Source organism: Gymnoscopelus microlampas, assembly GCF_963454915.1.
Source record: "Gymnoscopelus microlampas genome assembly, contig: SCAFFOLD_52, whole genome shotgun sequence".
In the NCBI taxonomy this organism is placed as follows: Eukaryota; Metazoa; Chordata; class Actinopteri; order Myctophiformes; family Myctophidae; genus Gymnoscopelus; species Gymnoscopelus microlampas.
Genome location: NW_028155753.1, coordinates 56,364 through 80,000, shown reverse-complemented (window position 1 = coordinate 80,000; position 23,637 = coordinate 56,364). Strand labels below are relative to the sequence as shown.

The 23,637-nt window shown below is 42.9% G+C and overlaps 1 protein-coding gene across 5 annotated transcripts in view; it reads left to right on the top strand.

The window, feature by feature from the left end:
• The window catches only part of LOC311041292 (protein NLRC3-like), a 109,956-nt gene that overhangs the window by 73,515 nt on the left and 12,804 nt on the right, over positions 1–23,637 (top strand). For 4 of the 5 annotated variants that reach the window (XM_084086200.1, XM_084086199.1, XM_084086196.1 and 1 more), the window contains 3 exons: positions 10,313–10,362; positions 10,610–12,392; positions 13,999–14,172. In XM_084086200.1, coding sequence (XP_083942326.1) covers positions 10,313–10,362; positions 10,610–12,392; positions 13,999–14,172 — 2,007 coding nt within the window. The remainder of the gene's footprint in view (positions 1–10,312; positions 10,363–10,609; positions 12,393–13,998; positions 14,173–23,637) is intronic. The other variant, XM_084086198.1, reaches the window with a different exon arrangement.

Sequence of the window (23,637 nt, the reverse complement as noted above, 5' to 3'; positions counted from 1 at the left end):
ATTGTCTAAACATTGCACTTGTCTGAATTAACAGGGTCATGTTTTGTACAATGCAATTTAAATGTGAACTGTAATAAGTGGGATTCGAACCAGGGACCTTCGGCACATGAGACTCACACTCTACTGGTGGAGCTATCCAATACACAGCCTTAGACAGTGAAAAGGGAGAATCCAACCAAACAAAACAAAAGCGCGAATGAAGTACGTCATACATTGAAAAGAACTACTTTCAAGTATGCATTTCTCGTCATCTTTAACAATTGCACATGTATTCATTGGTATAGTAATCTCTCAAGAACAGATTCCGACCTGCGGTGGAATCTGTCGGAGCGGTTCGTCCTAACCAGTGCGCATTGGCTAAAAGTGGGCGTGCCTTCAGATCAGGAAGTGGGCCGCGCTTTACCCAATCAAATGTAGTGGGCGGGATTCACGTGTCCATCCACCATGATCCACCCTCCCCCCCTCGAAACTAGCCGAAACTAATTTAACAATAGCGTCCTCGGAGCGGACAAAACCACGGAAAGATATTCACATTTTAAATTACTCTTTCATCATAGAAACAAGTGGGCTTATAACCAAAACCATCCATGTTCTCTGGGAGAAGTGGTGTTAGTGTTCCGTGTAGAAATATTGTTAGTGGGAATGAAAACATGGTCGCACCAACCGGAAGTGATGCGCTATAGGCAGACATGAAACCGGTGTTTCCTTGCGCTCTAGTCTAACATTATACTCCTGCCAGACTCCACAGAATATCAGAAAAGCAGAGGTCGCTGTTTTTCATTTTCTGTGGGGTCTGGCTACGCGAGACTATTGGTATAGTCATGTTGTGTGCAATGCAATTATAATTAAGTCTACCTGAGGTGGGATTCGAACCGGCTACCCTATGGTTTCAAGGCAGATGATTAAGCGATCAAGCTATTGAACCAACACACCTGAACCTGTGAAAAAGGGCCTCAAACATGTATTTGACACAGTTTCATGCAAATTGCTCAGAAATCCTGGATTTAAATGTTTTTCAAACTGCTCAAAATTGCAGACAATCTAAGGGCAGAGCTTACTGGTCAAAGTGATACATGTGTTCCTCATGAGTCAAGGCACATGTGTAAGCAGGTTTAACGGCTGTCGGCCAAACGAGGCATGACTTTTGCCTGTTTAAAGTTTGCATTTTCAAAAAATTGCTATAGCGCCCCCCTTTGACCAATTGGAGTAAGATTGGTTTCAGTGATACTTGGAAGGACCCTCTACAATATTGCAAAGTGTCAAACAAATGTGAGTCTGCATGTATGTGTTAGGGGCAGATGAATAATTTAAAAAAAGCTGCAATTTTCATTGGCTTATAAAAGCTTAACGTTTTCACTTATGGAAAATCCGCTAAGTTACGTTTGTCGGCATTGGTCCAAAGTTCATGTGTATACAGTTTCGTACAGATTGCTCATAAATCCCAGGAGAAGTGATTTTTTTACTGCTTTTTACTGCTTTTCATAGAATTCGAAATGGTGGGAGATCTAAAGGTCAGAGGTCAAAAGTCAAACAGCGAAAGTTGTTAGGCATGAGGAGACGCATGTGTGTATCTAAGTTTCATGGCTGTAGGTCGAACAGGGCATGAGCTGTACCTGTTCAAAGTTGGCATATTTCAATTGAGTGCTACAGCGCCACCCTTTGGCCAATGTTTGTGAGTTTCGGGTTTTCGCCGTTTGGCATAGCCCTCTACCATATTGCCGAATTTCATAAAAAGTGACCAGGCGGTTAGGCCAGAACTGGCAAAACCGGCGGAAGAATAATAATGAAAGTGTAGAGATGTAATAGGGTTCGAAGCCTGATAGGCTCTCGAAACCTAATAATGGTTAGTGTGTTCTGTAATCAGTGTTGGGCTATATTACTTAGGAGAGTAATATGTTACTTATTACTTATTACTCCTTTGAAAAGTAATAATATTATATTACTTATTACTTGGAATCAAGGGTAATATATTATATATTACTTTAAATTACTTTCCCCACGCCCCCCGCAAAAGAAAAGACGTGTACAGTTTCTAGCCTTTTAGAACTGAATCCAATTCAATGGAACAATAGAACATTGGTTCTCAAAGTGGGGTCCGGGGACCCCACTTTGAGCCCAGGGGACCCAGAGTACCCCAGGGGACCCCACTTTGACCCCAGGGGTACCTGAGGGGGTTCCACAAATGTCATTGTAGTGGAGTAAAAGTACAACAGTCCCAACTGAACTCACAGTCTGTTTGGCTGTGAGGGGGGTGTCGTAGCCAAACAGGTTATGTTAATTATAGTAGCACTAGCACCATCTCTCTACAATGTAGTCTACAAGTTGGGCATTTAGCAGACGCTCTTAATAAAGAGAGATTTACAGTAAGCAAGGTAAACACGAGGTAATACATATAATGCATAGAAATAATAATCTAGGATCTCTCTCTCTCTCTCTCTCTCTCTCTCTCTCTCTCTCTCTCTCTCTCTCTCTCTCTCTCTCTCTCTCTCTCTCTCTTCTCTCTCTCTCTCTTCTAACAGAATAAATTGTAATACACATTATAAGGGAAAGTGGTATAAACTTTGGCAGGTAAAAGTTGGAAGAATGTCCTAGTTGGATTTGAACCGGGAGACTTCTGGTTACAAGTCCTGTATCTAATCCACTGCACCACATTGGTTCTTACTTGCTTTATTCACTACTAAGGTCTTCACTGAAAGATTAGATAAAGGTGAAAGCGCCAAGAAAAAGTTGGAAAAATATTCTGGCTGGATTTGAACTGAGAACCTTCTAGTTACAAACCCTTTAGCTAAACCACTACACCACAGTGGTTCTTCCATAGACTGTTCACTTGTGTGTTCTTCACTGTAGAACTGGTAGCCTGCCAAAGTGTGTACTTTTTTTTGGGTCTTCTTTGAAATCATTTGCAGTTTGGGAGATATTTAACTTTAAGCGCCCAATGCATTGTCAATGCGGCAATGGATATTTAAAGGGAAATGAGTGCAGGCTACTAATCCTACATACTTACTGCTAGTAACCCCATTCATACTTTAACATGTTCATCTTACTGTGGACATGTTTGCCTGAAAAGGAATCTTTGAAATGTTTAATAGTTTTAGAATTGTACTCCTTTAAAAGTTCAGAGATTTATAATGGAGGCGGATGGAAGGTTAGGGTTAGGGTTAAGGGACCTCAAAAAAACACTTTCACCTAGAAACTCCATTCAATCTGACTGTCTCTCTCTCTCTCTCTCTCTCTCTCTCTCTCTTTATCGCCTGCAACTTCTAAATAAAGGTTTCAGACAATGACATGCAAATTAACACAATTAACACACACACACACACACACACACACACACACACTTGCATTTTTGTTTTGATTACATTCAATTGCAGTTCGTTTCCATTTGATTTTTAAGTGGATTTGCTAGTTTAGTTTTTACTTTGTGAAAAGCTTAGTTTTAGTTGATATTTTATTAGTTTCAATCTTCATTTTAGTTTTATTATTGTAAGGGTAGGGGCAATATTCAACTAGAATAGTGAAGATGGCAGATCTACAAGCTCACAACACGCAGCAGTTGTAACATTGCTACTGCTGTCATCGGCTGCGTGGAGACAGAAACGAAAACTGATACTGAATATGTTTTGCTTAATCATTCTGAATCAGCTTTGCTTAATCATTCATCAAAAGTTATGAAAGTTCTAATGAAGGAACGGGACTCTTACAAGGTTCAACTGGTGACATTGACAGAAAAGCATCAGAAAGATACATCAGACATATAAACATCCCACCAGAGAGAATGAGTGTTCTTGTGTAGAGAACTTGTAGATCTTCCATTTCCACTATTCTGAGCTTGTTGAATACAGCCCCTGACTACCCTTACAATAATAAAACTAAGATTAACACTGAAACAAAACAAAAAACTCTACTTCTTTTCACAAACTAAAAACTAAATTAAATTGGCAAATCCACTTAAAAATCTAATGAAAACTAACTGCAATTCAAAACATGTAGTAGTAGGGGGGGGGGGGGGTGGACAACTCCTGGGCTACACAATAAAATCCTCTGTTGATTTATCTCTGAGAGTGTAGCCTAAAAATGTTTGGATCCACTAGTAAAGTTACTATAGTCTGGTGACAAGCTCACAGTCAAGAGCCATTGTGACGGCCTATTTTTGTCTAGAGACAAACAAAAGACCATGGCCAAGGTGTTAAATAGTTAATTTGCATGTCATTGTCTGAAACCACTGCTGATGCAGTGCATGTGTGTATGACTTTGTTTTCCAACCTCGAAAAGTTTTTTGATTGAATACTTTATTTAGTAGTTTGCAGACAAAAAGCACATGAAAGTACAGTTCAAATACAAGGTTGACTAAATATGATTTAAAAAATCCAAGCCATATGGCTTGTTTAAATTGGGGTCCTAAGTTAGTTAGTACATTATAATCTCCTGTGTTGATTTAACTCCGTTTCACATTCTAAAATAACATAATTGTGCCCAAAAGTAGTTTATAATGCATTTTATTGAAATGTTACTTTCAGTTGACTAGTATAGTTACTAGTTACTGCTCTCAGAAAGTAGCAGCTTTGGGAGCTGCAATTCTTTTATCTCTGACTGACTTATCTATCTTCTTCCACCATGTTCCATGAAACACAGTTATGTTTAAAGAAACAATTGCTTTTGAATTCATCCTAAGGACTCTTTTTTTCCCTTCTATTTTCCATGTTTTGGATCTGATAAATGTTTGGTTACTAGTTAGTTTGTAGATTTTGAATATTATCACAAAACATACAGTAACCACTTCAGCCCTATACACATTTTGGCCATTTGAAAATAGCCGATCTACAAGCTCACAATGCGTCGCAATGTGACACATAGTGAGCTTGTAGATCTGCTATTTTCAAAAGATTTGTATACATTTTATACATTTGAAAAGTTGTGAAATGGGACATTCCACATAATTAGTAGAGTACTTTCTACTTTTGGTACTTTAAGTACATTTTAATACCAATACTTTTGTACTTTAACTCAAATATAGTTTTATTTCCTGACTTTTACTTGTAACAGAGTATTTCTACTTTGCAAAAGCAGCAGAAACAGTCTATAGCTATGTTGCTCACTGTGAATGCGCCACCCTGTGGCAGAATGGCCACACTACACACTGAAATAAGATATAATACATTTAGGGGGCGTGTCTGAGAATCTGGGGGAGTGGCCGACAGAGGTACCCAAGGGACAAATCAGTACCTGCTTTGAAAATCGTGAGGTTCTCAGCTGGCTACTACTGTATGTCCAAACCATATATGTACCCCTCAATGTCAATAATGCCCTCTCCACGTAGGTGGGTTTCATTCAAAGAATTAATATCTGCGTCTAGTGATTGTAAAATAACTGTTCTGAGTTCATGGTTAATATCTGTCCAGCCATTTACGTTCCAATGTGCAAGTGAAATTGATTCAGGTAACTCAATACTTGCCACATTTCAATTGTCCTCCCTTTGCTCCCCTCCCGGTGGTCTCCTCTCCTCCCACCTCTTCCTCCCCTCTTCCTCCCATCTCCTCGACCTCCTCTCTCCAGGCGCGTCCTCTCGTTTTTAGAGCCGTCCGTTTCCCGCAATGAAATAGTCTTTTCTTTGTGGCATTTCTTTCAGGATGGTTTTGAAGTTTATTTCAATCAGGCGCTCAGTGTGGGACTTGGCAGATTTCACGTACACTTTTTCATAAGCAGGTTGTTCTCTCAGCTTTTGCTTCATTCTCAGAATTGAGATTTTCTCCTGCCTCGAGTTACATTCCACTTTAACCACACCAGGCGCGTCACCTCTCCTTCTCATCCTCTCCGCATCTTTAGCCACAATATCACTGCCTAGGCCCTCGGTGAACATCAGAATAATCTTCTCCAGTATATCCTAATCCTCTTCTTGTTGCAGGCCGTATATTATCAGTGACACTTCTGGATCAAATCGCGGGGCAGATGTCCCACTCCCACCTGTTATCTTCATCTCCAAACCTTCCAGACGTGCCTGTAGCCGGCTTATCTCCAAGTCGAGCCCCTCTTTCATCTCTTTTCGGCATCTTTCCATTTCACTCATTAATAGCTTCTGGTTCTCTCTTATAGTCTTGTCCAATGATTTCTCCAGAGCGTCTACCTTACTAGTTAGCTTCTTGTCAAAGCTAGACTTCAGGTCATCCATTTTGCCGTTCATTTTGTTAAGTTGTTCCATTATCTGTGCATTCGTCATATCGGCCGCGTCTGGCGTGGTCCTGCTGCGTAAACCTTGCAAACCTTGCACCGCACCATTCAACGCTCAACTCGTGGTAGCCTCTTTGTTTGCAGCTGTAGGCTTGTCAGTACGTTCATACGGTTTCTTCTTACTCCTCCGTGGTCGAGTCCGAGATAAAGAGTGCACCTGAGTCAGTTACTCAGCGTAGGTAAAGTTTTTTCTCTGTTTAAACTCCTATAAACTCTTAATTTTAACTTTAATATCAGCGTTAGTCAACAGCGTTGTGTCGGCGTGTAAGTGTCATTATTCTTCTCATTGCGCAGAGACGTGCACTTCTTTCCATTCAGAAATGTAATAGCAGAACCGTCGTCCCAAAACACCCTGCCCCAGGTCTAAACCGGCGGCCTCGGTCCGCAAAAAAAATGGGGCAGTGTGTTTTGGGACGAGTGTTCCGTTTTCCACCCGGAATGGATCGTTAATTCTCAATAGACTTATCAGCCGTTGTTGCGCGATTCTGGCCCGTTCAAACAAACATATATATATAATATATGTTTGTTTGAATTGATATGTTCATATTTCGTTCAAATAAAACGTTTCAAGCAATACAATATCTATTCTGTTAAAGAAATGAAGTATCTACATATAAACTGCATTTTAGAGTTTTTTTTGTTTTTTTTGCCCTTTAACGGGAATTCCCGGGTAGCCCTGGAAAAGGTCTGAAAATTCCCGGGAATTAAAATTAGATATTTCCCGGAAAATGTTAAACCCTACTCATCAGTGAGGAACTTCTTGTTTGTCCGTGGACATTTCTTCATCTGGCGTGGCGTTGAACCATTCTCCCTATAGTGTTGTAGCAAGGGCTAGGAGTTTTTTTGCTGATCCTGGACAAAAAGACAAACACTTGGTTTCGAACTAACAGCCGACAATGTTAAGCAATACATGGATGACAGAGTACCTGTGGATAGCCTGGTTTCTATTTACTGTTCAGCGCTTAGATCTTGTCTAGAGCCCGACCACTGTGTTCGCTAATGTCCACACATACATGTACATAAGCCCACAAACTGTTTCTGTATCTGCTCTACACTGTATGTTGATATCACAGTAAACATGGCTAGCAGTTAGCACAACATAACATCAACACAGCACACACACAGTCACACGGATTGTGTTCTGTTATCTTTCTAAAAACACTGATATCATACTGAATAACAACTAGCCATTGAATATAAACAAGACATAGTTAACTATATCAGTCATATATCAAACATCCATACACGTCTTTATAATTCCCATAAGAACCATGCCCCCAATTCATAAAGGGATTTACGACAATATTTTGTACGTACCGGCATTTAGGACAAATCCTACACCTGCAGTCGGATTCATAAAGGTTTTTTGGTCTGTGTTTTGTGCGTCAGGTGCGCACGTTCTCAGGTCAGCCCCGAGGCTGTCTTACCAGGGCTGAAATGTGCGTATGTCTTTAGAATGCTTTATTCTTCATGCCAAAATCTATTACAACAGTGGCAAACCTCAAATAAAATATATATGTGCCCAACACTTGTCAACACATATATATATAAAAAAATAAGAATAAATGTCAAACGATGTATTGCTTATAGCCTATGCATAATATAGAGTGTGTTTGCCAGCGGGCCATCTCAGCCAAAGTGTCACGCACGTAATAAATAATGAAAATAGGCTATCATGCCTTAATGAAACTGCGGAGGGACTGACGCACCTCCAGTGTCCGTGCCGCGGTATTAATTTGTAGGCTAATAGTCTACTGTAGGCTACTCTACTGTATATTGATCACATGAACGCCACCACACACAACAGCCCAATAAATATTACCATCTGATGAGGAAACTAATAGTGGATGAAAGCTGTGTCCAGAAGATCTATTCCCCATTCCGACGTAGGACGGTGATATATTAATCCAAAAATAACTAATTTAATCAATAAGTAATCAATAAGCTCTGGTCAATAATCGGATAGCAGCGTTCCACTTGTATGCTGGATTTCATCATCTTTTTACCTTGGTAAAGGTGCGCAATGTTCATCAGAAAAGGCTCATATAATATCCTTTCCACGTTTTATTAGCCTGTTATTTGGTAATGGGGTTAAACCTTATTTAACCCCTCTTTATTCTCATTACACATGAGAGCATTTATTACGTGATCCGCTTCCAGACAGAACAGCAAGTTGTCAAGGCGATGCGACGCCGCATCTGTTATCTTTATTCTCTAGACGGCAGAGTTGAACTGCAAACTTGCATCAGCGTTGCCAGATGTTGTGAGAGAAATAAGCAACCAGATCTAGGAAAACAAGACCAAAAGAAGCAACTGGCACTTAGGCCATTATAAGCACTTTAATTAAACCGTTGTGAGCTTGTAGATCTGCTATTTTCAAAAAAAAAATCTTGAAATACAATGTGGAATATTTGGAAGATTTTTTAAGCATTCTAACAACACAAATCTGGTAAGGGGCTCCAGCTGGCACAACGCATTTTCAGATGGGGCTTATAGGGATAAATTAGCCTACATATTAACTTGGGGGTCCATGACATAAAAATATTTGAGAACCACCGGTTAAAATAATTGAACAATTGTGAAGCAAGCCCAAATAATGAACTACACTTTAGAAACAAGCCCCCCCAAAAAACGCACCCAACAGCTACCAATATTTACAAGCAACTTTACAGAAAAATAAGCCCATATTCGCTTATAATACGCGGACATGGCAACACTGTTTAGCACGGTTCAGCACGGTGACGTTGAAGTTGGATGCTGTTGGATGCAGCCTTCCAGAGTAATCATGACCTACACCTGGTCATACGCACGTCTCAGGGATATACGAACCCCTTTATGAATTGCATGTCAGTTTGTGAGTACCAAAAATATGACCTCCTTTACGAACTTTATTTACCCCATATTTACGACCCTTTTTCCTCTTCTGACACTCCTCCGGTTCCTGATTAATCCTGTCTTACCTCACTTCGAAAGACATAAATAGTCTTTCAAAGTGACACACCTATTTATAGGTCTCTATTTCATCATGCGTCTTGCTAGCCAATCAAAGCAAACCCTTTCAACATATTGTCACGTGTCGCGTGAAGCTTGACCAATGTTAGCTTGGTGGACACACGGAAGGACGAGAACGAAAACAATAGTCTCCTGGCGGAGACAAAAATGTGCTCCTCGGAGCACAGGTCTCCGCCAGTACTGTTCCTGATTAATCCTGTCTTACATCACTTCAAAAGATATAAATGATATTTTGAAGTGACACATCTATGTATAGGTCTCTATTTCATCATGCGTCTCGCTAGCCAATCAAAGCACACCCTTTCAACATATTGTCACGTGTCACGTGAAGCTTGACCAATGTTAGCTTGGTGGACACACGGAAGGACGAGAACGAAAACAATAGTCTCCTGGCGGAGACAAAAATGTGCTCCTCGGAGCACAGGTCTCCGCCAGTACTGTTCCTGATTAATCCTGTCTTACATCACTTCAAAAGATATAAATGATATTTTGAAGTGACACATCTATTTATAGGTCTCTATTTCATCATGCGTCTCGCTAGCCAATCAAAGCACACCCTTTCAACATATTGTCACGTGTATATTGTCACGTGTCACGTGAAGCTTGACCAATGTTAGCTTGGTGGACACACGGAAGGACGAGAACGAAAACATAGTCTCCTGGCGGAGACAACAGCACAGTTTCATTCATAATACTTTTGTCCAAAAGGTCCGACCAAAAAAGTCCTTGCGGACAGTTCAAAAATCAACATAAAAATACAGAGAAAAAATGTACAAAAGAAAGCATGAGAAATAAAAAATATATACAAAAAAAAGGGGGGGGGTCGTCTGTCTACAGGGAAACTGGTACTAGTTCCTCTTTTGGCCTCCAGAAAGATGAGTTTTTAGGGCTGTTTTGAATGAACCCAGCGAACTGCATTTTTTGAGGAATGGGGTTACACTATTCCATACCTTGGTGGCTGTGCTGTAGAAGGAGAATTTGCCCATGTTTGCTTTATGGGTGGGTGGTACCAGATTGTTGTTTACGTCATTTAAGTTTATTGTATAGTTATAATACATTTCTTTCATCTCCACAGAGAGAAGACACCTGGACTGAAGACACCCTGTAAAACCAGAAGTGGACAAAGTAAGACAGACTTAATATTAACATTCATGTTAAAACTGAAACATTTTTGTATCAGTGTTCATGTCCAAATTGAAAATAACCATCTATCAAGTCTGAACAAAAACAGATGACCTCATTTTATTTATTTTGGCTGTTTTACTTCATGAATTGCAGATTTTCTAGAGGTTGTTTAACTAATGATGTGCATACACAACTGTAAGGAAATATAAACCTGAATGTTTAAAATGCATGAACTCTCTTCTCATAGCAGATGTCAGTCTGAAGGAGGGTTTAAAGGATTATAAGAACAGTTTGAACAGTCTTGATCGTGTGATATACGTCACTGAAGTGCCCTCCCTCAGCTGCATCTACACAGAGCTCTACATCACAGTGGGAGAGGGTAAAGGGGTTAATAACCAACATGAGGTCTGGCAGCTTGAGACACTTTCCAAGAAGAAGACCCTCCATGACAAACCAATCAACTGCTGTGACATCTTTAAACCCCAACCTGGCAGGAAGACACCCATCAGAAGAGTTCTGACCAAAGGCATCGCTGGCATTGGAAAAACATTCTCTGTTCGTAAGTTCACTCTGGACTGGGCAAAGGGTTTGAAAAATGAAGATGTCGCTCTTCTGGTTCCATTTTCATTCCGTGAGCTGAACTTGGTCAGAGATCAAAAGCATAGTATTCTCACACTGATCCATGTTTTCCACCCAACATTAAAGAAGGTCACAGCAGAGCAGCTCGCTGTCTGGAAAGTTGGCTTCATTTTTGATGGTTTGGATGAAAGCAGGTTTTCAATGAACTTCCAGAACAATGACATTGTTTCTGATGTCACAGTGACATCATCAGTGGACGTGCTGTTGACAAACCTCATCAAGGGGAATCTGCTCCCCTCAGCCCTCCTCTGGATAACTACCAGGCCTGCAGCAGCCGATCAGATCCCTCCTGCATGTGTTGACATGGCAACAGAAGTGCAAGGTTTCACAGACCCCCAGAAGGAGGAATTCTTCAGAAAGAGATTCAGTGACGAGAAGCTGGCCAGCACAATCATCTCACACTTGAAGACATCAAAGAGCCTCCACATCATGTGTCACATCCCAGTCTTCTGTTGTATCACTGCTACTGTTCTGGAGGACATATTGAGGATAGACGAGACAGGACAGTTGCCCAAGAACCTGACTGGGATGTACAGCCACTTCCTGTTGGTTCAGACAAAGCGGAAGGAGCAGAAGTATGATGAGACTCATGAGCTGAATCAACAGCAGCTCATGGAGGCTGGCAGGGAGGTTCTTCTGAAGCTGGGCAGGCTGGCGTTTGAACATCTGCAGAAAGGTAGCATCATGTTCTACCAAGAAGACCTGGAAGAGTGTGGTCTTGATGTGAAAGACGCCTCGCTGTACTCAGGAGTGTGCACAGAGATCTTCAAAGGAGAGGGTGTGCGCTTCCAGAGAATAGTCTACAGTTTTGTTCATCTGAGCATCCAGGAGTTTCTGGCCGCAGTCTACCTGTTCCACTGTTTCACAGAGAAGAACATGACGGTACTGAAGATATTTCTGGAAGATGGTAACTTTGGCAGTGACATGTCGCTGGATGCATTCCTGAACAGAACCATGGAAAAAGCCCTGGAAAGTAGAAATGGCCATCTGGACCTCTTTGTCCGCTTCCTTCATGGCCTCTCACGGGAGTCCAACCAGAGTCTGTTAGTTGGTCTACTGGGTCAGACAAAGAACAGTCCACAGAGCATCCAGAGAGCCATCCTCAACCTGAAGGAGATGACCAATAAAAATTACTCTCCTGAGAGAATTATCAACATCTTCCACTGTTTGATGGAGATGAACGACCACTCAGTACATCAGGAGATCCAACAGTACCTGAAGTCAGGGGACAGATCAAACACGAAACTGTCCGAGTCCCACTGTTCAGCTCTGGCCTTCATGCTGCAGATGACAGAGGAAGTTCTGGATGAGTTGAACCTGGACACATACAACACATCAAGTGAGGGGCGACAGAGACTGGTCCCAGCTGTGAGGAACAGCAGAAAGGCTAGGTTAGTAGTCATGTGAATAGAAAACATACTAGAACAGTCAATCTCTACCTTCACACCTATAACACTATAACTCATTGGTTAATGTAAAATCTCAAATAACAACTAGATCTCAGAAACGGTACAGGTTTCAAATAGTGTATTGTGTGTAGCTATGGGAAAATAGAGGCCAGTCCCCAGTGAAGAAGGTTAAAAACAAGACTAGCTAAAAGCTAAAAATTCTGCTAGATGGTGAGTCGGAATTGTGTCTTTCTTTTTTAACTGACTGACAATGTCACCCTTACCCAGCACTATTACTTGTATATAGATATACCTTTATCTTACCCCGCACTCTTACTAGTAGATAGATAGACCTTTATTGCTAGAGGCAGCACAGCGGTTAAGGTGCAGATTCAGAGTAAGAGAAGAACTGTAAGATACAGCAAAGCATTAATAGTGTACAACAGTATATATGTTACAGGGAAATTGGCATTCCAGGGAAATTGAAAAAGGAGCGCGCGTTTTCACCCCCCCCCCCCCCCCAGGCAATTATGTAGAACCAACACTAGAGGGTAATGCAAGCCACACTAGACTTGACCCCCGACCACACACACACATACACGCGCACGCACGCCTGCACACACGCTCATGCTTTCAATTTGGTTTATTGAAAGCATGACTGTTAAGATAATTTTATTGTGTTCTGGCTTTTAACATTTGTTTTAGTTTATCCACGACACACACGGACACGTGGATAGTAACCCATGAAAATATCTATTCTCCCCCTATCGGTTTACAACTCGGACGGCGCTGATTCGACTAGCAGACCATCGGCAGGTCGGCGCGTGCGCCTCCGTCATGGACAATAACTATTATCACGTGTGCTTGTGTGTTCAGCGTTCCCCTAGCGTAGCTTCCTGGTTGCTATGTTGTTGTCGTCGTTGTCATCAGGTGTGGGGGGAACAACAAAAGCCAGGTCCGCCTCGCATCAAAGCCCCGCCTCGCGCCTCCTCGTCCTCATCGTGCCGCCTCGCATCAAAGCCCCGCCTCGCGGCGCCTCCTCTTCCTCCTCCTCGCGAGCCTCGCGTAAAAAACCCTGTCTCGAAAAGCCCCGGCTCGCGTGGAAGCCCCGCACCTAAAAACGAGCGCTCCTTTTTCAATTTCCCTGGAATGCCAATTTCCCTGTGACATAATTATACACTATACAATACCCTGCACTATGTAGGACAAAACACACAATCACAGTGTCATTATGGCATCACAGAATACACTGTCAACAGTAGTATCTATAGGAATAGAATACACTGTTGATATTACAGTACTGCCTCTGTACAAGAATGATAGTCAGTGTTTGTACAGTACATCTAATATTGGATTCACTAGTCTGCATGGACAATACATTTTTTTTCCATAACAGTGAAACGACCAATTTACTTAATACATCATCCAAGTTACACAATTTAGGATACAGAAACAACTTTCCATGTGTCTATCACTTCCCTGTTCTCTGGTTCCCTGTTTTTGCTCAACGTTAATGTCTCGATAACTAGATAGATCTTAGTACATTTTCTTGACAGTTTTCCTTGACAGTGAACTGGGCCTAATTTATTTTGATAATCTGTACTTACAGACTTGTTGACTGTGACCTCAATTGGAAACACCTTGAGGTTGTGGCTTCAGCTCTCAGCTCTAATCCTTCCCATTTGAGAGAGTTGGACCTGAGTAAGAACCTTCTGCAGGTCTCAGACTTGGAGCTGATCTGTTCTGGACTGAAGAGTCCACATTGTATCTTGGAGATTCTAAGGTCAGACTAATTTACCATAATGATTTGGATCAGTTATGTTTTATTATATGTTTATATATTAATGAATAATGTGATGAGCCATTTTTTGAAGAGTGTGAATACGGTTCATATCATGGTGACCCACATGGACTAAAATAGTGATGAGATACAGTGAGGGTATGTATACTGAGATACAACATTTAAAACTTGAACACCTCTGATTAAACTATAAGTGGTGAATGTGTTCTGTCAGATCATCATCCTCTGGTTTGAATTATATATATTGATATTAACTATTATTAGAATCAGTTTTATTGTCACATCACCGGTTTACAGGTGTAAATCAGTGGAGGGGATTTTGTGCAGGCTCCATCATTTCATTTTTTTTAAGAAAGAAAGAAAGGGGGCAGAGAGGGGGTGCAAGAAATAAACAGAAAAAGAAACATGTCAAAGGTATCTACATAAACACACATAGATTAAGCAACACACATGCTTTTAACATGAGGTTAAAAATCAAGGTGCAAAAAGTAGTGCAACATCTGGTCCACAAAGGAAAGTAGTCTGCATAGGGGAACACATCAACATGAACGAGAAACGGTCTGGTGACAGGCGGTGTTTAGCCCTTGTTCAACGTATGATAGCCAGGTGGAAGATGTTCAGAAATATGGTGGTCTTGCCTTAGATACTGTAGTAGACCTACTTGCCTAGCCACAGTCGTTGTAGTCGGGACGAATATTTTGTGGGTGATTCTTCTTCTTCTTTCGTGTATCAGCGTTATTTTTCCAGCAATGTGTCGCGTAGCCACACCCTCAATTCTGGTCCTACTTGGATTAAGCTGGCCTCTACAGGGGACAGGTGGTGATTATTTGTTCAGAAGTCTGCTCAAGCTCCCCGTACTCACATGCTGTGCTGTCCGCCAAGCCTCACTTCTTCATAGATGTTACGACTCCCACCCTAGGGGTGATGGGAGTGCAACATATATGACTCTTTGAAACCAGTTTGCAAAAAGAATAGATATTTATTACACAGTTCACGGTCAAAAAGTCATTAAATGTCCAAAATGTCCTTAAAGTCTATTCACAGGTTACCTTTTACCTTTTAACAATGTCAAAATGTGCCTTTCCTGGAAGGCTGAATGTTATTGTGGCTGGTTACATGGCGGCTTTCCGACATGTCGCCTTTCCGACGTTAACGAACCCTATACCTAACCCTCACCCTAACCCTAACCGCACGCGGAAGCCACTAGTCGGAGTGGCGAGATGTCGGCATGGAAGACGGTTACCATTATGGCTCAGGTAAATAAGCAAAACAAAAGGAAACAAAAACAAGTTAACTGGCCAACTGAAAAGGAAACAAAACAAATAAAAAGACTGTTAAATCACTCAAAAGGGTTATCAAAACATTATGTCAAAGTCAGCCTTTCCTAAGGGCTCAAACCATACTTTAACAAACCAAACAAACGAGGGGTCAGTGGTGGAGAGGACAGGGAAGGTCTCATCTCAATGAGTTATCTGCACTGCAGTGCTTTTATAGCCATCACATGATGGGTGATCAAGTCCACCTGTGGAGCAGGCAGCCCATGAGCCAATTGCACCTCTCTAGTCAATCACGGTGGGATTTAGAGCCTTCCCTCACTCCTCCTCACCCATGACAGACACCTCCTGCATGATAGGGAAGAAACATGCAGTCAGTCACCTCTTCCTCATACATGTCAATAATATATTACTCATACATCATAATAATACATAATCATAAGGTCACCTGACCGTAACACCTCCCCCCTCAAGAGGGAACTTCATCTCCCCCAGATGAAGTTCACTCAATAAGGACCTCCACCTGTAATGTATCTATAGAGAAAAAGACACAAAAAACATTAACAATAAACTCTTGACAGGGCGTCTGCAAGGACATTATCCAGCCCTTTCTTGTGGCGTATCTCAATATTAAAATCCTGTACCAATAGAGACCATCTCATTAGTCTCTGGTTCGAGTTCTGCATCTGTTTCAGAAAAACCAAAGGGTTATGGTCAGTATACACAAGCACCGGCAATGGACTTGAACCTACATACACTTAAAAAAACTGCAAAGCTAAAACCAAGGCCAAAGCCTCCTTTTCCACTGTGCTGTAGTTACACTGAGCCCCACTGAACTTCTTCGAGTAGTAGCAGACGGGATGGTCGATGCCCAGCTCGTCCTCCTGCAGCAACACAGCACCCGCACCGCTGTCACAGGCGTCTACCTCCAGCTTGAATGGACGTCTGAAGTCGGGCGCCGCCAGGACAGGCGCACTGCAGAGGAGCGCTTTACAGGACTCAAAAGAATGTTGGCAGGCAGGTGACCAGACATAAGGCTTCTTCTCACTAGTCATACTAGTCAGTGGTACAACCACTGCTGCGAAATTTTTGCAATAAGACCTATAAAAGCTACTCATACCAATATACCGGCGAAGTTCCCGCCTGGTTTTAGGTACTGGATAGTCAAGTATTGCTTTGATCTTTGCGTCCACTGCACGCACTTTGCCTTGCCCCACCTGCCTTCCAAGAGGGAGGCATGCGTTAATCCGACAGACCTTTTCTCCGACTATGTGGCATCCGCGTGCGGTTAGGGTTAGGGTGCGGGTTTGGTTCGGGTTTACTGTTTAATGTCGGAGCACTGCGCTGTCGGAGGAATGCGCTGTCGGACTAACGTATTGCACCCCTTCCAAGATATGTTACCGTGGCACGGGCAAACTCACATTTAGCCACATTCACTGTGAGATTAGCCCCCAGTAACTTTTCAAAAACCTCCCTTAGCGTGTGAATATGTTCAGCCCATGTATTAGAAAAAACCACAACATCATCCAAATAGACCTCGCAGTCTTTTACGCCACTCAGAACTGTGCGCATCAACCTTTGAAAAGTAGCCGGTGAGGCCAAAAGGCATCACCGTATACTGGTACAACCCATCGGGTGTAACAAAAGCCGAAATATCAGACGCACGCTCAGTCAAAGGCACTTGCCAGTAGCCTTTGAGTAAATCCAATTTAGTAACAAATTTGGCGGCGCCGACCCGGTCGACGCAATCCTCCATGCGCGGAAGAGGATAAGAATCAGCCACTGTTACATTATTCACTTTTCTATAATCCGTGCAAAAACGCATGCTGCCATCGGATTTGGGCACTAGCAGACAAGGAGAGCTCCAGGCACTTTAGCTCGGAATAGCCAAATTATTCCCCAATAAATAATCAATTTCTTTCTTTATCAATTCCCGTTTTGTGGGATTAACACGATAAGCATGCTGCTTAATAGGCGAGTGCCCCCTCACATCCACATCATGAGCCAGGACTGTGGTGCGGGATGGCGTATCTGAAAACAAACCCATGTTATTTTCAATTAATGCAATAATGTCTGCTTGTGCACCTTTATCCAAATGAGACAAAAATGTTGGCAAGTCTCGCAGCACATCAGAATTCTGCAAACGCGCACCAGCAGAATTCTTAACCCGCAGCCCGTCACTCTCGGGGGTATAGAGTGAGGGAGCCGCTGGCGCAACAGTGGCCACTGCCACCGGCGCCACAGACGCACGGGCCACGTATGGCTTCAGCATATTCACATGACACACTCTCGTTTTCCTTTTTCTGTCTGGTGTTTCCACCACACAATCAGTTTCACATAGCTTCCTCTGAACTACATACGGACCACAAAATTTTGATTGAAAAGCTGAACTAGGAATCGGGAGGAGAGCAAGAACCTTTTGTCCCACCGCAAATCCCCTCTGAACTGCTTTTTTATCAAAACGTTCCTTCATTTGATCCTGGCACTGCTTTAATGCAGCCGTAGCAACCTCACGAGCCTTGTGCAGGCGCTCACGGAATTTGCTCACGTAACTTAACACACCTTTTGCTGGGGTTGTTGGCTTGGCCAACACACTGTCTCTCAGCACACGCAAAGGACCTCGGACTGCGTGCCCAAAGACTAACTCTGCTGGGCTAAATCCCAGCGACTCTTGCACTGATTCCCTCGCAGCTAGCATTAGAAAGGGCAATCCCTCATCCCACTGTCTGCCTGTCTCTAGACAGAATTTCTTCAGCATAGCTTTAAGAGTCTGATGAAAACGCTCAAGCGCGCCCTGGCTCTCTGGGTGATAGGCACTAGATTTAATGTGTTTAATAGCAAGTGATTCCATCACCTGAGAAAACACTCTGGACGTGAAATTAGATCCGTTGTCACTCTGCAAAAAACGTCGAAAAGAAATTAGTCAGCGCTTTGATCACCGGTTTAGCTTTAATTGTGCGCAGCGGGATCGCCTCTGGATAGCGAGTGGCGACGCACATCAAAGTAAGCAGAAAACGGTGGCCAGATTTCGTTTTGGGCAACGGCCCCACGCAGTCAATAATAATGTGCTCAAATGGCTCCCCCATAGCAGGGACAGGTTTTAACGGAGCCGGGGGAATCACCTGGTTAGGTTTCCCCATCACCTGGCACACATGACACGAGCGACAAAAATCAGACACGTCGGTTTTCAATCCAGGCCAAAAAAAGTAGCGCAAAATGCGCTGATAAGTTTTCCGAACACCCAAGTGCCCAGAAAAATTATCATGAGACAAACTCAGAATTTGAGAACGAAATGTTTTGGGGACAACAATTTGGTACACCGTGTTCCACTCTGCCTCCACAGCAGACGATGGACACCATTTACGCACCAGAATATCACCATCCAGACCGTAGGCACAATCTGTGCCCCCCACACGGCTTGCTTCCCAGCATGAAGCCAAGGACGGGTCATTCTGCTGCGCAAACACAAATGAATCCCTCTTTACATCGAACGCAAAATCTGGCTTAATAGGCAACACGTTTCCCACCTTTTTCTTGGGGCTAGTAGCAGAAGTGCACAACGGATCATCACTACAGAAAAACGAAGAATAATTTCATCAGCGTTTTTTCTAGCCTGCGCACGAGTCACAGCACAAGCAGGAAAAACAGTCTGTGCGCCCTCGCACACAGACTCAGAAATCACTGGATGCTCTATCACCTCAAGAGTAGGGAAAACTTTCTCACCTGCCAAGTCGTTACCAAGGATCAACGCGATCCCCTCTACTGGTAAACCTTCCCGTATGCCCACCTGCACAAGGCCCGTAACCAACGGTGAGCGCAAAAACACCCTATGGAGAGGCGCACGAGAGGATGCCATCCCCACACCCAGCAGCAACGCATCAGAACCACAGGAAGAGCCATCTGAGAAAGGCAAAACAGCCTGTAACATCAGCGACTGAGCCGCACCTGTGTCACGTAAGATGGTAATGGGAATTTGTTCTTTCTCACCATCGCACAGAGACACCGTACCTTTAAACAGAAAAGGACCGAAACATTCCTCAGTCTCCGCCCGGACAGACACTGCCTCAGGCTGACACTGAGTAACATTACGCACAAACGACACTGCTTTTGACTTCCTGTATTTCTGATTTTGACTTTCTTTTTCGTTGCTCTGTGAGCGTGTTGGACACTCCCGAATTAAATGGCCTTCCTCATGACAAGCAAAACACTTGCGTGCTTCCCCACTGTTCCCAGCCCCGCCCGCACCATTACCATTGCCGTTACGCGGCGGACTGTTTGGTGACTTTGCTTTATTCCAAGGTTTCCCATTTTTCCAGTGGTTAACCCTGGACTCCCGGCGCATAGGAGAAAAGTTTGACCTGTGTGTTAACGCAAACTCATCTGCACAAACGGCAGCTTTAGACACGGTGTTAACTTTCTGCTCGTTAAGGTACATGACAATGCGCTCTGGAATGCAGTTCTTAAATTCCTCCAATAGAATTAATTCCCTGAGCTGCTCAAAGTCAGCCACTTTGCTTGCTGTACACCACTTATTGAACAACACCGTTTTCCCCTGAGCAAATTCGACAAATGACTGGTCAGCAGGTTTTTCAGTGGAACGAAATTTTTGGCGATATGCCTCTGGGACCAATTCATAAGTACGCAAAATGCTTTTTTTCACCGTCTCATAGTCGAGACTCTGGTCTAGGGTCAGGCTGGTACAGACCTCCTGCGCTTTTCCACTTGGTTTGTACTGCAATAACAAAGCCCACATATCCTCTGGCCATTTCAATGTATTTGCTATGCGTTCAAACGCATGAAAATAGGAGTCAACCTCACCTTCTCTGAAGGGTGGCACAAGGGCAATGTGCCTGCCCACATCGAACACTGCTCTGGGGGTAGTGCTGTTGCGTTCTGGAGCCTCCAGCGGAGTAGTAGCCTGGGGGGATGCAGCCGGCAACCTAGATCTCATTTGCATGAGTTCCAACTCCTTTTGTTGCTGTTGCAATTTAACCTCCTCTTTTTTTAGTTCCAACTCACTCCTTAACCTTTCCTGCTCACTTTTTAAGCGTTCCTCACGCATTAACTTGCACTCTGTCTCTCTGAGACAGAGTTTCAGCTGCATGTTCTCCTCCAATTCCCCCCCAGGTGTGACATCTGGTGATGTCTGAGTGGTCGAGCCCGAGCCTTCTGCAAGAGAAATCCCCGGACCCCCAGGAGTTCCTAGTGAGCCTGAGACATTAGCGGCCTCAGTCGTCATTGCTCCACTAGTACCCTGTGTGCCACTCTGTTTGTTCTCCGGCTGTGACTCCAGAATACCCCTCCTTCTTAGTTGATCCACCACACTATTGAGGATTTGTTGCTTTTGGCCTGCTATCACCAGCAGCCTGAACTCTTTAGCAATGGCCAATAACTGTCTCTTATTACACTTTTCTAGAGAAGCCCTAGTTAAGATCCTACCAGCCGATCTCCCAGACCGCGTGAACATGAGAACCGAATTAAAAGAACCAAGTTCTCCAAGTTACCAAAAAGTCCACACAAAACCTGCTTACCTCCACCTGCCGAAAACACATCCATCCGGCTAACCACTGACCCAACTGAAAACAAAAAAACCCAAACAATTAACAAATCACATAGTCTCAAACATGTTTTTCAAAAACCAAACGTTCACTAACGAATGCACCTTTTTCCATTTACCATCAGACGAGCCACTAATTAACTGTTTAGACGATTTTTCACATATATGTTAATTATCACCATAAATTTACTTAAATATATGCAAATTACCGAAAGGGTGTCTAAACCGGCACGAGCCCCCAAATATGTTACGACTCCCACCCTAGGGGTGATGGGAGTGCAACATATATGACTCTTTGAAACCAGTTTGCAAAAAGAATAGATATTTATTACAAAGTTCACGGTCAAAAAGTCATTAAATGTCCAAAATGTCCTTAAAGTCTATTCACAGGTTACCTTTTACCTTTTAACATTGTCAAAATGTGCCTTTCCTGGAAGGCTGAATGTTATTGTGGCTCAGGTAAATAAGCAAAACAAAAGGAAACAAAAACAAGTTAACTGGCCAACTGAAAAGGAAACAAAACAAATAAAAAGACTGTTAAATCACTCAAAAGGGTTATCAAAACATTATGTCAAAGTCAGCCTTTCCTAAGGGCTCAAACCATACTTTAACAAACCAAACAAACGAGGGGTCAGTGGTGGAGAGGACAGGGAAGGTCTCATCTCAATGAGTTATCTGCACTGCAGTGCTTTTATAGCCATCACATGATGGGTGATCAAGTCCACCTGTGGAGCAGGCAGCCCATGAGCCAATTGCACCTCTCTAGTCAATCACAGTGGGATTTAGAGCCTTCCCTCACTCCTCCTCACCCATGACAGACACCTCCTGCATGATAGGGAAGAAACATGCAGTCAGTCACCTCTTCCTCATACTGTACATGTCAATAATATATTACTCATACATCATAATAATACATAATCATAAGGTCACCTGACCGTAACAATAGACAATTTGAAGCAGTATCTACCAGTACGTAGGCGGTTTAGCAGGGTCCATTGTCGGCGTGGTAGATCTTCTCCTTCAACTTAATCTCCCAGATTTGTGATGTAATGATGAAGATGTGTAAGCCCAGGCAACTCCCACTCCTGCTTCCAGGATGTCGTCAGCCATGCGTTTGTAGACAGGGCCTCAGGGATAGAACTTGCTATAGATCAGGAAGCAGGCCGCCTTTACCCAATCAAATGTAGTGGGCGGGATTTACATCTGTGCGTTCACTTCCCTCTGAACACAAACCCAAACTCATTTAACAATAGTGTCCTCGGAGCAGACAAAACCACGGAAAGTTAGTAACATTTTAAAGGATTTACACCATAAATTTAAAAAATAATAATAATATTTAATATCATATTGTTTATGTCCCTCAAATGTTTTTCAAAAGGTTTGAGCCTAAATCAAGCCTCAGATATACTCATTCCAACTAACTTCTCTCTGGCTTATAAAGCACTTTCACCTGCAATACCACATTGTCCTGTTTGGCACTGGGCGCTATTGAGACAGTTTGTATGCATGTTATCTCCTGGTTCTGTGTGGAAAAAGTAAAACAACGTTTTTTGTTGTTGTTTTGGTTGGAACTGAAAAACGGGAGGGATTGCAAATCAGTTTGGCCTGTTTTGAGACAGAAAACCCCAGATTTGCTGTGAAAGCTGTTCAAACTGGGGTATTTTTGGGGATAGAAGAGAGGTAGGGGAGACCAAAAACACAAAAAATAAGAAAAAGTTCAAATTCATGGTGTAGTCCCTTTAACTTGTTCTTCGATCTTAGAAACAAGTGGGCTTATAACCAAAACGATCCATGTTCCGTGGGAAAGAATGTTGTTAGTGTTTCGTGGGAGAAATGTTAGTGGGAATGAAAACATAGGCGCACCACCGGAAGAGGGGGACTGAGGGAAGACCAAACGGGCCTATTTCCTGTACCCACGTTCTATTGGGAGCTCCCCCCAGAGTCAAATTCATAGGAAAATAACAGCAGAGGGGGGGGGGGCACGGTGGCGCAGTTGGTATCGCTGTCACCTCACAGCTACTCACCTCACAGGTCCTGGGTTCGATTCCTGCCGGGGACGCTGTGGGCGTGTCCTCTCCTCCGAGTCATCAGCGCCCATACCCTAGGTGGGGTTGGTGAAAGGGCCTACTCTGTGTGGAGTTTGCATGTTCTCCCCGTGTCTCCTAGGGTAGTTAATACCCTCACAAAAACAAAAAAACGTAGTAATCCTGGTCGCTATACCACCTCCCCCATGACAGCCGGGGCGCCTGTCTGGCTCACGGTTGTCCATGAGCCAGACAAGATTTAATTATCGAAAGAGTGGGCAAAACCATACCTATATTAAGTTGTTTATAGGGTCAATATAAGTAAATACATGAATGATAACCTTTATCATGATAACCTAAGCAGCTTTTTCATGTTTATCACACATTTTGTTATTTTCCCCATACGTACATGACAGGTGAAAAAATTACAAAATTGAAAATAGTTATTAATAGTTATCATAATGAAACTTCCCCAGTTGATTACTTACATGAAGACAATGATTTATCGTATTACACGTTTTCTGAAATTGAATATTTAAATGCAAATTAGGCATTACGAAAATATGCCCAACTTTCCAGAATCAACATTGGA